Source organism: Megalobrama amblycephala, linkage group LG6 (genome assembly GCF_018812025.1).
Source record: "Megalobrama amblycephala isolate DHTTF-2021 linkage group LG6, ASM1881202v1, whole genome shotgun sequence".
Classification (NCBI taxonomy): domain Eukaryota; kingdom Metazoa; phylum Chordata; class Actinopteri; order Cypriniformes; family Xenocyprididae; genus Megalobrama; species Megalobrama amblycephala.
This window is the reverse complement of record NC_063049.1, coordinates 37,743,495-37,759,791: the sequence shown is the minus strand read 5'-3', so window position 1 is coordinate 37,759,791 and position 16,297 is coordinate 37,743,495. Positions and strand designations below refer to the sequence as shown.

At 37.1% G+C, this 16,297-nt stretch overlaps 2 protein-coding genes across 3 annotated transcripts in view; one reads left to right on the top strand and one right to left on the bottom strand.

Moving 5' to 3' along the window:
* The window catches only part of cerkl (ceramide kinase-like), an 85,260-nt gene extending 73,662 nt beyond the window's left edge, over positions 1–11,598 (top strand). The window contains exons 7-13 of one of the 2 annotated variants that reach the window (XM_048194502.1): positions 1,295–1,472; positions 1,700–1,756; positions 2,023–2,054; positions 3,807–3,915; positions 8,309–8,405; positions 10,265–10,464; positions 11,051–11,598. In XM_048194502.1, coding sequence (XP_048050459.1) covers positions 1,295–1,472; positions 1,700–1,756; positions 2,023–2,054; positions 3,807–3,915; positions 8,309–8,405; positions 10,265–10,464; positions 11,051–11,132 — 755 coding nt within the window. In that variant the 3' untranslated portion in view covers positions 11,133–11,598. Of the gene's footprint in view, positions 1–1,294; positions 1,473–1,699; positions 1,757–2,022; positions 2,055–3,806; positions 3,916–8,308; positions 8,406–10,264; positions 10,465–11,050 lie in introns of those variants that run through there. The other variant, XM_048194503.1, reaches the window with a different exon arrangement.
* Positions 11,599–14,719: 3,121 nt separating this feature from the next.
* The window catches only part of itga4 (integrin alpha 4), a 34,513-nt gene continuing 32,935 nt past the window's right edge, over positions 14,720–16,297 (bottom strand). The window contains exon 29 of the mRNA XM_048194501.1: positions 14,720–14,906. Within this exon, the coding sequence (XP_048050458.1) occupies positions 14,820–14,906 (87 nt within the window). The 3' untranslated portion in view covers positions 14,720–14,819. The remainder of the gene's footprint in view (positions 14,907–16,297) is intronic.

The following is a 16,297-nucleotide window of genomic DNA, read 5'->3' as shown; positions in this document are numbered from 1 at the left end:
AAGGAATTGGATTGACTGTCGTGCGAGAGACGTCATCGTGTTATACACTCCCAGAGCCATAGAAAGAGCTCTGTACCCGCCAATAGCGAGCAAGGTGGATAAGCCAGTCTGTGATTGGTTCTCGCAAAAGTGTAACAGATGCAGCAGAAATGAATGTACGGGTTTCCAGACTGAGTTGCTGGGCGAAATCAAATCGCCGGCAGATCAGGCTGGGTTTACCCAGTCTATCGTTTCGCTAGATAAGACCCTTATTCCTCATCTGGGATCATGTAGAGCCCTTTGAAGCTGCACTGAAACTGCATATTGGACTTCCAACCTGTTGTACTGTTTTTGTGTGTGTCCCTTTAAATGCAAATGAGCTACTTCCTCCAACCCGCTTTCCAGAAGAAGGTGGAGCTTTAACAGCTCGCGCTTCGGTTGCTCAACAACAACAAAGCAGGACAATCTCACGCAGCCAAAATGAGGATTGTCAGTAACGGTGTTCAGCCTTACATTGTTCAAACCGGAGTCGACACTGATGGAGAGACTCAGGAAGAAGCTACAACTTTTAGAATGAAACTGGACGTTTCTGTATGGTTAGTGGATAAATTTCTGTAGTTGCTGTGGAGTTGATTCAGCTCATCGATTAGCATGTACCGTCATGTTAATTTTTTGTGATTAACATGACGGCATGGCAACAACATCTACTACAACAACTCTTCCTCTTCTCTAAAAGCAGCCCAACATGGCCTCACCCCCTGTGTTGCATGTTCTCGGGGGCAGTGATGTGACTAACCTGGGAAGAAGCTTGTTGTAGTCCCTACCAGCCATTTGTTGTAGTCCTTAAAAAGCGATTTCTGTAAAAGAAAATATCTCCTTTTGTATTAAACTTTGAACGTTGTAACTTTGCAGATGTTGTTTATGCTCAAACAGCAACATTACACACTAACTAAAGTTAAACAAGTAAAATCATAATCAACCACCCCTTTAAATCATTATGCTGCCTCAGAAGCCTGTTTCGTGAGGTACCTTTGTGCACAAACGCTGCCTGCAAAGTCACAAGGCAGTGAGGCATCAAGTCTTTTGGACGCAACCCTTGTCGCAGTGCTTTATGGGATCACTTTCTTTACGAAGGATGCATGCCATACTGCTTTCGAGTTTAGTCTACATTTGTAATAAATCTTACCACCCCTTGTCTTGAATGCTTGTGTAGCTGCAGTGTCCTTTGTTCCTAGTGCTTTTGTACTCTTTCTATGGCAGTGTCATGGTGTACCCAGTGCCTCCACACACTGACATTGTTCCGTTCCTGTTCTAGGTCATCATCAGCCTGTGGACGTGTGCAGCTTTAGCTGTATGGGTCGTCTGATGAGGTTCGGTTTCTCTGCCATGTTTGGTTTCGGTGGGCGGACGCTCGCACTGGCAGAGAGACACCGCTGGATGCCACCCAGCCAGCGTCGCGAGTTCGCTCTCATTAAAACACTGGCAAACCTCAAGTAAGCGGTCTCTCTTTCTCAGTTGTGTTGTCAGCTGTAGCTGTCTCTCATCTGGTGGGCTCCAAGGGACTGGCTGGTGCTCTATCAAATCTGGGATTAGTGTCAGACCAGCCTGGCACAGCACACATGGGCACTGTCTCTTAGAAATCCTTATCATAACACTCCATCTAACGTGTTTGTTCTCTCTCCTCGTGTCCCTCCCCAACTGACCGACGGTGCCTGTGAAGACCTGAAGACTGCGAACTGTCCTTTATAACCAGCAGAGGAACCGAGGATCAGACAAAGTGTGTTAAAGCACATTTTTTAAGGTTTTCTCGCCCCTCATCCCCATCCAACTTTCAGCGTAATTATTTGAATGTTATTTGAAATAAACCACCCCCTGCTTAATTGGCCATTGGAAAGAAATCAAAATGCTGGAAATGCTGAAGGTCACCCAGCTAATGCTAATAAGGCAGGCTGCCCCACACTGTGAGGAGCCCATACAACTCCATTATTACTTAAATGCTGTTAATGGTTGTGCGCTAAAACAACATCTCTTTCTTTTACACAGAGCTGAGCGAAACGGAGATGGAGGAGCCATTTGTGAGTACAGCTAAATTAGCAGAAAATCTTTGAAGATATTGCACTGCTATAGTCTGCGTATATCTGCTTCATTGGGCAGCAAATCAGCTCTCGGCTAATAAGTGTTTCCTATGAGAAACAAAGCGGTTGTTCCTCAAGGGGGTGTTTACCGGCCGAATTAAAAGCTAAATTCTCTATTGGGCTGCATTCAGATTTTTGGAGACTGGACATTTAAACACTGTACAAATCTGAAAAAGATTAAATAAAATATCCTGTTATCACAAATGACTGTGATTGGTCCATATGGTCCATCTCCATCAGCGCTGAGAAAAGTTACACGCTCCAATGCTCATACATTTCCGTTCAGCAGTGGTCTGGATGATAATGCAGTGCACTGAAAGAATAAAAAAATAGGCATATAATATATTATGGTAACACTTTACAATAATCACTAACATTAACTAACAATGAGCAATACATTTGTTACTGTATTTGTTATTCTTTTTTAATATTATTTAATAAAAATAGAAGTATTTTTCATTGTTAGTTCATGTTAATGTAGTTAGAGGGTTAGTTCACCCAAAAATTAAAATTCTGTCATTAATTACTCACCCTCATGTCGTTCTACACCCGTAAGACCTTCGTTCAGAGCACAAATTAAGATATTTTTGATAAAATCGGATGGCTCAGAGAGGCCTCCATTGCCAGCAAAATAATAATTAACACTTTCAGATACCGAGAAAGCTACTAAAGACATATTTAAAACAGCTCATGTGACTACAGTGGTTCAACCTTAATGTTATGAAGCGACGAGAATGTTTTTTGTGTGCCAAAAAAACAAAATAACAACTTTATCGAACAATATCTAGTGATGGGCGATTTTAAAACACTGCTTCATGAAGCTTTATGAATCTTTTGTTTCGAATCAGAGGTTCGGAGCGTGAAAGTCACGTGATTTCAGAAAACAAGGCTTTGTTACATCATAAGTGTTTTGAAATTTCAATGGTTCACCACTAGGGGGCGTGACTTTGGCAGTTTGATATACTGAAACCAGTATATTAAAGTATTGATATTCGAAACAAAAGATTCATAAAGCTTCATGAAGCAGTGTTTTGAAATCGCCCATCACTAGATATTGTTTTGTTGAATAAAGTCTTTTTTTTTTTTTGCCGCCCAAAAAGTATTCTCGTCCCTTCATAACATTAAGGTTGAACCACTGTAGTCACATGAACTGTTTTAAATATGTCTTTAGTAGCTTTCTGGGCATTTGAAAGTGTTAATTGTCTTTCTGGCAATGGAGGCCTCACTGAGCCATGAATCTCATCAAAAATATCTCAATTTGTGTTCTGAAGATGAATGAAGGTCTTACGGGTGTGGAACGACATGAGGGTGAGTAATTAATGACAGAATTTTCATTTTTGGGTGAACTAACCCTTTAACTAATATTAACAAATGGAACCTAATATTAAAGTGTTACCTATTGTATTGTTTTAGACAAAAAAACATAATTGATTATTAATAATTGGCATATAACATAATAGTCAAAAAAGTAAGCATCAATTAAAAAAATAGGCATAATAACATAACATAATAGTCAAAAAAGTAAGCATTATTATACCTGACCATTTATAAAAATCATCCAGGTCGCTGCTCAAGGACGACCTCTCCCATACAAACTGCCATTCTATGATCTGCTTTCACATTAAAAACATTCAAGTGCACCTTCAGTATGAGTAAAGTATATACATGGAAAAACTCTCTCTGTTGTGACAGGTGAGGATGACTCCTGGCAGACCAGACACGGCCTGTACCTGAACATCAGCATCATGGCTATTCCCTGCCTGTGTTCCATGGCTCCCAGGGGCCTGGCTCCAAACACCAGGTCAGAATCTCTTCCACACTACCTCAATCCGCTCATTAGCAAACTTTGAACTATTTTGCAGTAATTATGACAACATCCTTCCTAGATGCTTTACATTTTAAGTCAACTCATTTTACTTTAAAGGTGCCATCGAATTGAAAATTGAATTTACCTCGGCATAGTTGAATAACAAGAGTTCAGTACATGGAAATGACATACAGTGAGTCTCAAACTCCATTGTTTCCTCCTTCTTATATAAATCTCATTTGTTTAAAAGACCTCCGAAGAACAGGCGAATCTCAACATAACACCGACTGTTACGTAACAGTCGGGGTGTACGCCCCCAATATTTGCATATGCCAGCCCATGTTCCCAACATTATGAAAGGCATTAGACAAGGGCAGCCAGTATTAACGTCTGGATCTGTGCACAGCTGAATCAACAGACTAGGTAAGCAAGCAAGAACAATAGCGAAAAATGGCAGATGGAGCAATAATAACTGACATGATCCATGATATCATGATATTTTTAGTGATATTTGTAAATTGTCTTTCTAAATGTTTTGTTAGCATGTTGCTAATGTACTGTTAAATGTGGTTAAAGTTACCATCGTTTCTTACTGTATTCACAGAGACAAGAGCCGTCGCTGTTTTCATTATTAAACACTTGCAGTCTGTATAATTCATAAACACAGCTTCATTCTTTATAAATCTCTCCAACAGTGTAGCATTAGCTGTTAGCCACGGAGCACTATCAAACTCATTCAGAATCAAATGTATACATCCAAATAAATACCATACTTACGCGCTTAGACATGCTGCATGACGAACACTTTGTAAAGATCCATTTTGAGGGTTATATTAGCTGTGTGAACTTTGTTTATGCAATGATAGAGTCGATAGCTCGTGGAGAGCGCGAGCAATTAAAGGGGCCGCAGCCTAAATCGGTGCATTTCTAATTATGCCTCAAAATAGGCAGTTAAAAAAATTATTAAAAAAAAAATCTATGGGGTATTTGAGCTGAAACTTCACAGACACATTCAGGGGACATCTTAGACTTATATTACATCTTGTAAAAAAACATTCAATGGCACCTATTGATAAATGATAAATAACATGATAAATATTGGCAAGGCTTGATTTTATACACTACTAATCAAAAGTTTGGGGTCAGTAAGATTTTGTTTTCATGCTCACCAAGGCTGCATTTATTTGATTAATCTTTTTGTCAACTTGTTTTCTTTCAGTTAGTACAGGTTTTGTATTTCTTTTTGATTGATCGTAGGCCTCTGAGCTTATGCACCTCAATTTTTGACAAAAAAAAAAACAAAACATTATTTGTGGGCAATATTGAATAAAATGTAAAAATATTCTGTACAATTTTTCACACTAATGTGCTTTAATGTTTAACCAGGAAGTTTGTTTTGAAAAGCTTTTATGTTTTCATGGTGAAAAATGACCTGCCTACAAAAAATAGCTTATAAATCTCTCGTTATGCTATACTACCACCAAATATTGGATTCAGTCTTTTTGTCAACTTGTTTTCTATCAATTAGGACAGGTATTGTATTTATTTAAAATGAAATGTAATTTATTCCTGTGATGCAAAGATGAATTTTCAGCATCATTACTCCAGTCTTCAGTGTCACATGATCCTTTTTTTGTTTATTTGTAATGTAAAAATTGTATTGTAAAAGTCTTTAATGCCACTTTTGATAAATTTAATGTATCCTTGCTGAATAAAAGTAATAATTAGTAATTAAAAGTAATTCATTTCTTCAAAAAAAAAATAAAAATCTAACTGACCTCAACCTATTGAATGGTAGTGTACATCGTAAATTGATCTAATCACAAAATTGTCCTTTAGAGGAGTAAATCTGCTATTGTTTTTTTATGAAAAATTACAGATAGACATTTTATTTAAAAATTTGGAATAACATAGATTGATCATGCACAATAAGAACAGCAATGTGCATTATGATAGTAAATAGCATCAGACAAGCCGAATCTGGTGCCAACACAATTAGATTCATCTACATCTACTCATACACCTCTGAAAGAAATGCTTTGACCTGCAAATATGTTTCATCAATAACTTGCAATATCCCTTAAAAAAGGAAAACAATAAGTCATGATGGAGTCATCTGTCACTTCTCATCATGGCACATTTGCATGCACAAACACAAGCTGTTAAGAATCCGTCTCACCTGTGTTTTTTAAATCATCCTTATTAGTAAAAGAATCTGATTTACACTTCCATTTGCCGTAATAAAAGTCATTAGGAAACTCACAAGCACTGTGGTGGAGCTTCATCAACACACCTGTTCTCTAAACTACAAGCAACCATCGCAAAGCAACCAAACTAAATCGGTCCTACCATGTTCAATCAAATTATCTACACTGCAAGCACCTGAAAGCGTTATGTTCATACAGTAGTAGCGATGTTAGTTCTTGTCATGACGCTCACAGTGGCGATTCTGTTAAATACAGTTTATGTTCCATGATCACCCAAATCTGTCACCAATTCTTGTTCTGAGACCTCATACTGTACAAACTAAGCACTGCCCTCAATCCTTCAGACTATATGCCCTAAAAGCAAGTAAGAAGGGCTCAGTAGCTGATGTCTGTGTGGACTGTAAAACCTTGAGACCAGGTCAGTGTGTCAGCAACACGCAAGGCCAACTGAGTCTCCTGACTGTTTTCCTGGCCCGTGTCGTGGGCGTTTCGTGTGCGAAGCCGGGTAGAGTGGGCCAACGTAATCCTGAAGATTGGAATCAGTGGTTGGATCAGACTCCTAAGGTCAAAGCCACCTAACTGGACTAATCAGCACATAATTACTCTGATTAAAGGGAGTGGCTGGGTAGACTTAAGGACCGAGCATCTGTCCACGGGCTTCGACAACCCCCTCTCCTTCCTGTCTTTAGAGAACGACACAAGTTAAGCTCAGCTTCTCGTAAGCACCATCTTTAGTGGGGGTCACAGGGTTCTCACTGCAAGAAATAGTTTGTTTTTGTCTTGTTTTGCTGTCTAAAAGTCCTTTAAATAAGATACTTTTAGTTGAAGCAAATTGTATAAAACATTAAGACTTTCTTTCTGGGAATGTATTTTGAATTAAAGGGATTGTTCAACCAAAAATGAAAATTCTGTCGTCATTTACTCAACCCTCAAGTTGTTTCAAACCTGTATAAATGTCTTTGTTCTGCTGAACACAAAGGAAGATATTTTAAAGAATTGTAACCAAACAGTTGTGGGGCACCATTGACTTCCATAGTATGGGAACAAAATACTATGGAAATCAATGGCATCTTATCAACTGTTACAAACATTCTTCAAAATATCTTCTTTTAATTGTGTCCAGCAGAACAAAGACATTTGGTTACACTTTATTTTAAGGTGACATTGTAATTACTCAAATAAGTACTGAGTAATATTAATTAACTACATGTATTTATTATAGAGTTACAGTTAGGGTTTGGTTTAGTTTACGCTTTGTTTTTGTCTTGTTTTAAGCATAAATTCGGCAAAATTATGTGATGTTTATGCTAAAAGCAAGAACAAAAATACCAATGGCAGAGATTTATTCTTTGAAAAGAAGTCAATATTTTGCTGTTAATAAACATGTGACTGTCATGAAGTCAGTGAAGAATTAAGAAAGTCAAAATCAAAATACCTCCACATGGTCTTAGGTCAAAAAAATCCATCCATCCATCCATCCATCCATCCATCCTTCCATCCATCCATCCATCCATCCTTCCATCCATCCATCCATCCTTCCATCCATCCATCCATCCATCCATCCATCCATCCATCCATCCATCCATCCATCCTTCCATCCATCCATCCATCCATTCTTCCATCCATCCATCCATCCATCCATCCATCCTTCCATCCTTCCATCCATCCATCCATCCATCCATCCATCCTTCCATCCTTCCATCCATCCATCCTTCCATCCATCCATCCTTCCATCCATCCATCCATCCATCCTTTCTTCCTTCCTTCTTTCCGTCCTTGAAAACTGCCAAGAGAATGGCAGTTTTTTCATTTTTATGCACATAATTATAGGGGTTTGAATTTAGTGGAAATCTGATTCTGTTTGGACCCATTTCTACCTTGAAGCTCCTATTTACATTGTCCACTGATGTGTAGATATGGAACAGTCCATGTGTGCGGCACATCTATTTATAGACCTGTGGTGAAACAGAAGAGAAACTGGTTTTATACAATTATCATTACTTCTTGGCCATATGAAAAGAGTATAGGCTTATTATAATGTTGAATTGGCTTTCTGGTCATGATGCTTTCCGCATGCTCAGTGTTATCTCCATACATGACTGGGACTTAAGGAATAGTTTGTATTAACAAATTTTACATCTATAAGCACAATAAATGTGAACCTTTTCTGTCTACCACAGGCTGAACAATGGCAGTATGGCACTGATAGTTGTTGACAACACCTCCAGGTCAGAGTTCATCAAGCACTTGAAGAGGTACAGCAGCACAAACAACCAGGTGAGGTCACCTGTGCCGAGCGAGAGAACGAACTTAACTCACATCAGCCTGATACACAGGAAATCCAGCCCACGCAAATAGAGTTAACAACCTCCACAGCTTAAGCAGAATTAGCATACTGTCAAGTCAAATTAGTCACTGATTGTCAGCTTCCCACAAAACACTTTTCAGGCTAATACAGATTAGTCCATTTCAGAGCCTGTCTCTTCTTTTTTCTTAAGCAATCCAATCTAGAGCTGTTTGTTAACCCACATTCTATAAATAATCTGTGTAGGTTGCGCCGTTGACCTACTGCTACTTCGCTCTCATGTCATTGTGCCGGAGAGCAAAGATGTGTCAATTTCAGGGTCTCTGTGCTGGACTATTAGGCCTTTATTGCCCATTTTAAAAGAGCTTGTGTGTGTTCGCTTCATTTACATGAAGAAAGCTATGTAGAAAGTCAAGTGAATTTTAACAGTGGTTGAATCTCACAAAAAAAAAAAGCAAAAAAAAAAAGCCTGGGTCATATTTGGCCTCAAAATCAAAAGAAAGATGTAAGAAATTACATTTTGCTTTGAGAAAATTGGCTATTTCAAGGCCATTAAGATGAAAAAAAAAAATACTGTATTATTTCAAAGGTGAACTATTTATGTATATTCAAGATTCAATATTACTTTATTTGTCCCTATAGTGAACTTTGTCTTGGACATAAAGGTAGTTCATGGTACTGTATTCATATATATCATGGTAGGATCATTTTACACTGAGTTACACTGAAATAAAAAGCATTGTATTACATCACTGAGAAAAATGGGAATTAATTTCAAAAAAGGGAAAAACTTAAATGTAAAAACAGTTTACTCTTGATTTAAGATACATTACGGTAATGAGAATTTGAAGTGAAAATGTGCTTAATTATGTGCAAAAGCATAAGAAAAATCATAACATATGGCAAATATACATTTTAGTATTTAGTATTTGCATTACATCATGTACAGCTTTTAATTTATGCTGTTTTAAGTGTAAAAATGGAATACAATAAAAGTATTGCACTGTAATAATGAGAATCTAATGCAACTCATTGATAATAATGTGATTTAAAAATACTGAAATGTAAAACATCATGCATTACAATAATCAGAATTTAGGGGAGATTTTGTTAAAGTGCCATTTAAATAAATAAAATTAATTAAATTTAAATTGATAAATAAAAAAAATAAATAAATATTGATTCTAGGTAGAGGCTCAATTTTTATACAAAATGTAATTTCTTATTTTTTTAGGGAATGAAATATGAGCAGGACATGTTTTTGTGAGATTTACTGTCAAATCAATTTGTATGTGAACTCATCACCACACAAAGACACAGAACAGGAAAATTCATGCAGTTGATGCACGTTGTCTGGGTCAAGCTTTACATCATGGCTGCTGAGAGGATTTGGGTCAGAGCCATTATTACTCCACCAGAATACTAGGCTTAATATATATAGTTTGCATTTAGTAAGAAAAAAAATACGTAAATGGTACTTACATAAGATCTCTGCAGTGAGGTATTATGACTGATAAGCAAGAATTTGACAGACATACCTGGTTATCTTAATAAAGGGATATAAGATCTGATGAGTTGAAAGCCCAGTCCTGGCCTGGTTCGGTATCCAGGTTCACTCCAGGTCACACACACACACACACAGGACTGAAGTGGACTGATGAGGATCAGTTGTTCATCACTGCCTCCTTGTGGACCTACATTAAACTACAGCCTCAAATAAGTCAAATTCAAATAAATAGTGCAAACAGCTGCACATTACAGAACACACAATAAAAGCTCAGACAGAAGAGTTCTGATATATATATATATATATATGCTTCTTCTTCTGCAGTTTGGTTTCTCTTTTATTGAGACACACACTGTAAAGGCAGTGAGGCTGCGGCCGCGCTCTCACGGAAGCTGGGCTGACGACGTCTCGGAGGAGAACGAGGAGTGCGATTCAAAAACAATGCCTATCATCTCCTCCGAAGGAACATACCCCTGGAACATTGACGGAGATCTCTTGGAGGTCCCGTCTGAACTCCTGATCAGGTGAGAAACTCAAGTCAATCATCAAAACAAATTTACAGCAGTAATCCATTAGAGGCTGTGCTGTCACAATGGATAAGAGGTGTTGCTGCCTCTAAAAACGGCTCTTAGCCACAGTAAATTCACTGTATCACACCACTTTGAGTGTCATTGTGCTTTTTTAGGTTGTAAATACAGTAATATCATAAAAGACACAAATAATTAAAATCCCAAATGGGCAAAAGCACTATAAAAGTAGTAGCCTATAGAAGTAGCCCAAGTCAGAACTTCCTATTTTATAACACCGAATAAGTCAGATCCCTATTTATTTGCAAAACAGTAGTCAAGATAGCCACTGTATCAGAAGTTCACAAGTTGAACTTCACAAGACCTGTGTAAGCGCAGGCTGTGTTGTTTTAAGGCACTACAAACATTATATGAGCAGCACTTGATAAAAAAGTTCTCAATTCATCTTCTTAAAGCTGCAGAAAGAGTGTCAGAAGAATAAACAGAACAGTGTGATGTTCTAAGAAAAAAGGAGGGATGTGTGCGTATTTCAGATAAATCCTTGTAATGTTTAAATGTTCTGACAGTCCTGTTTATTTTCCAGAGTTCATCCGCTGCTCCTCACACTCTTTGGAGAAGACGTGGAGGAGGCGGAGGAGTCGCCTGTTAAATGCAGCTGTATCTGAACAAACAACCACACACACACACACACAAGTGCTAGGTAGCGCTAAGAGAAATTGCACAAAGCAAGCTTTAACATGTATATATAGAACATTTTATATCAGAGTAAAGCATATGACACATAATACATTCCAGTGCATAAGAAATTAAATTAAACCAAAGTAAATTTTTCAACAATTATTTTAGACAGAAAAAAAAATCAAATGAAAACATTAACTTATTAAAAAATACTGATATAAAAAAAAGCAATGTGCTTTATTGTATGCTATTCCCTGAACAGTAGAGGTTTTTTTTTTTCTGATCTTGCATCTTTTATGTCATAAAAATCACTGACAAGCAACCCATCCGATGTGGTTTCCCAAATCTAAAGATTATATACCACAATTTTAGCTTTGATTCTCACAAGACTGTTTGTTCTTACTATCCTTTCAGGTCTCGTTCATACACCAACACACACTTATGCACCGAAAAGTCAGCTGACTTTTTGCATATTTTATGCACGGAAAATTCTTTTTTTTTTTTTTTTGTGTATCTTTAAAAAACATTTTATTCAATTTAATTTTTGTTCCTCATAACATAGCACCAAAAATCATTCAGCATATGATGTTACATATTTGGCATGATAATCAGGTTTTGTAAATAAATTAAATCAGACAATTCAACTTGGATTGAAAATACAAAAACAAATTTTCTTTGTAATTTTATAGAATTTTTGTTATATTTCAGTGCACATTTACAGCTTTAGCTTAGTTTTCATTGTTCTGCATACTCCAATTTTGTATATAATTATTGAGTTAATTCTTTTTCAATGCTATTTTTTGTAAACATTTTCATTAATACCCTTAGCTAAAATATTTCCTAATTGAACAGACAAAGGGCAGGATGAGCAGATCTTTGAGTCACAGGCACGTGCAAATTCCACGTAGGTCTGCGTGTGAGTGAGAGGTGATGGTGTTGTGTGTATTTGTGCCATATAAAATGAATACACACTCTCTTAAGCAATGGCTGGAAGCCAGACACATGCCAATCTCGTCACTCTTCTGTAGCGCAGTACAGACGCACAACAGCAGCCTCCTTTGCTCCGTTTCCATGGCATCCAGCCAGAGCACGCAGCAAACACTCACTCCTTCCATCTGGCGTCTCCGTTCAAACTTCTAACTATTGAACTCGACAGCGAGAGTTTGGGAGGAGAGAGAATGCGTATCATTTCCTCCTTTTTTGGGGGGAACCGATACCGCAGCGATGCAAAGGTGTGAAAACCCCTATCGCAGCAATGTTCTGCTTCGGGAAGGTTGATGGAAAGTGCCAGAAGATCCTGTGTCACCCCTGTGGAGGCTATACTTGCGGGTGTAAAAAAGCGAGTCTCTCTTCGGATATACACAGGCATAACCTTAGCAAGAAAAGCTACAGCAGTGCAATTTCTCCTTTACAGCAGGCCAATAGCCAATATGTTCAGTGATCGTAGGCAAACCTGTGATGAAACAATTAGGCTCTGTTCCAAAACCTAGCGAACTGCCTTGCCATCTATACAGCCTACATAGGCAGCTGTTTTTTTAAGACAGCATCAAAACTCAATAAGAACCTCATAAATAACCAACTACCACCACAGTCGGCTCACAGTTTTTTTTCATTTGGATTTTAATGCTAGCAGGTTGCTGTCAAATCAAGATTAATTGCATCCAACATAAAAGTTTGTAAATATATATATATATATATATATATATATATATATATATATATATATGTGTGTGTGTGTGTGTGTGTATATACACACAAACTTATGTTAGATTCGATTAATCGCAAGTTAGATGTGATTAATTGCGATTAGCAGGTTGCTGTCAAATCGATTAATTGTGTGTGTGTGTGTGTGTGTGTGTGTGTGTGTGTGTGTGTGTGTGTGTGTGTGATTTGTTAGATGCGATTAATCGATTTGACAGCAACCTGCTAATTGCGATTAATCACATCTAACTTACAAGTTTGTAAATATATATGTGTGTGTGTGTGTGTGTGTGTGTGTGTGTGTGTATATATACACACACACACACACACACACACACACACACACACACACACACACACACACACACAAGTTAGATGCGATTAATCGCAATTAATTGATTTGACAGCAACCTGCTAATCACGATTAATCGCATCTAACTTACAAGTTTGTAAATAAGTGTGTGTGTGTGTGTGTGTGTGTGTGTGTGTGTGTATACACACAAACTTATGTTAGATTCGATTAATCGCAAGTTAGATGTGATTAATCGCAATTAGCAGGTTGCTGTCAAATTGATTGTGTGTGTAATTTGTTAGTAGGGCTGGGCGATATATCGCATGCGATTGTCACGCGCATTTCGTCAGTAAAGCCGGTTCCCTGATTGCCGCTAAATCGCCATCACCTGCTTTCAGATGGAGCGGCATTTAATAGACAGAGCCGTAGATCACTGATAAGCTACGCAATATCACGTTCATTATCGAAGGCGATTCATCTGCGATATGAATGCGATATTGCGTATATATATATATATATATATATATATATATATATATATATACACACACTTATGTTGGATTCGATTAATCACAATTAATCGATTTGACAGCAACCTGCTAATTGCGATTAATCGCATCTAACATAAAAGTTTGTATATATGTGTGTATATAACACACACACACACACACATATATATATATATATATATATATATTAGATGCAATTAATCGATTTGACAGCACTAATAAAAATACATAACATCCACTACTGATCAAAAGGAGTCCGTAAGATTTTTTTTAAATCAAAATTGATCAAAAATGACAGTAAAGACATATGTAATGTCACAAAATAATTATATTTTAAATAAATGCTGTTCTTTTAAACTTTCTATTCATCAAAAAAAAAAACGCCTGAAAAAAAATATTAAGCAGCTGTTTTACTGATTAAAAAAAAATCTTGAGCAGCAAATCAGCATTAGAATGATTTCTGAAGGATCATGTGACACCGAAGACTGGAGTAATGATGCTGAAAATACAGCTTTGCATCACAGGAATAAATTACATTTGAGAAATTGTCATTTTACAGTCTAATAATATTTCACAATATTACTGTTGTTTGATGCAGCATTTGGAGACTTCTTTCAGGAAATTTAAAAAAATCTTCTCGACCTCAAACTTTTTAAAGGTAGCAGACATATATTAATAGATATTTTAATTTGACTTTTCAGTGTGGAATAAATTATATTCATAATTAACATTTTCTCACTTTTAACATTGCTTGTCTCAATGAATTTGTCATACTACATTAGAATTTGGCCAGATCAAGGTATCTTTATGCATCCCACCTTTTGGAACAGCCTTCACACTTTAAAAATGCTGCCTACATAGGTTGCTCACTAGGATTTGGAACAGAGCCGTAATGTTCTATAGCGACAGTACATTCTGAAGTCCTTTTCTCCCTTGGCAGGACAGGCCCGGAGTGTTTCAGTGAGCACATCAGTATGTCCCATACTCTAAAGTGCACTGGCTTCATCCTGCTGACAGAAAATGCAGAGTCTTTTAATAGTCTCTTTTGAAAGTCTTCATCGCTTTGTGATACGGCCATTACGGTTAATGGCCGTATGTTATCATGAGTCCAGCTCTTGGTGTCAGAGCAGTAGTCCTTCATGGTTTGTCCCTTCCATGATGTAAATCCCATATTATGTCGTGCTCTCTCTCTTTGGTACATAGTCCCAACTGTCCCGTTTAAACTTCTCCTCCTTCAACTTCCGCTTGAAGAATCCAAGCTAATAAAAGGAAGAGGATGTATTATTGTCAATAAGCAAATTTCAAGCTCAACAAGCCTTGTTTTGAAGATTTATTTCCCTCTTTGTTGACATATTTGATTGTACGGATGAATAAACTATTTTATAGGTTGTCTGAATGTCTACTCGGGCTCAATTAACAGCCCTATATAATTATGCTTGTTTAGGGCTGGTTCAGGTCCACCAGAAACCAATCAGATTTCTGTACTCCAGTCTTACATTCAAAAACAATTGCTGCATCTGAAATCACAAACTGTCTGAGTAGGTACTACATTAGAATTTGAATTTACTTTGCGACCATTAAATGTATGCTCTATAAAGTATGAATATGGGTAGTATGAATGAAATTCGGACGTACTACATCCACCATGTTGTTACTGTCACGTGATCTACATGCGTCCGTTGCATCACTTAAATTCATAAATCCTCTCCCGTGGCCTCATGGGATAGTAAAGTGTCCAGTGAATGCGTACTTCAGAATCTCGCTGGAAGTACTAGGTCATCTGGGGACTTTTCGCCTACTGTTTTTCGAATACTAAGTATTCGGACATACTACACTTTTGGCATACTGTTTTTGATTTCGAATGAAGTGAATGTGTTTTTAAGATAAACTTGATACTTAAAAATGCAATGCTCGTGACACGAAACATTGAAAAATTCTGTGCGATGTATCAGTCTGCACATATACTGATAATTTAGAAATGAGTCTGAAATTATTTTTTAGCAAGTTTATTATTAAAGGCAGTGAATTTGTTATTAAAGCAGCACTTTAATGGCTTATCCAACAGAGTTTATTGTACTGACAGTAACAGTTACACTGTAGTTTTACCACAGTAAAGCCCAGCATGCTGTTAAACCCTTTCCAAGATGATGCATCTCTAAAAAGTCATATCTTCAGATATTTCAGGTCTAGCTTTAGTAAATTAAATGAATGATTTCTATGCTCTTAGTTCTTAAAGGTATAGTTCAGCCAAAAATTAAAATTTTGTCATCAGTTACTCACCCTCAAGCTGTTCCAAACCTGTATGGGTTTCTTTCTTTTATCAAACACAAAAGAAGATATTTTGAAGAATGTTGGTAATCAAACAGTTGACAGTAGCCCTTGACTTCCATAGTAGGAAAAAAAAATACTGTGGAAGTCAATGGCTTCAATCAACTGTCTGGTTACCCACATTCTTCAAAATATCTTCTTTTGTGTTCGACAAAAGAAAGAAACTCATACAGGTTTGGAACAACACGAGGGTGAGTAACTGATGACAAAAGTTTCATTTTTTGGGGTTAATTATTCATTTAATTCCTATAAGATGAAGAGTTTTGCATGAGTTAAGAATATGTCATTGTGTCATATTTAAGACATGTCATGTGATACATAC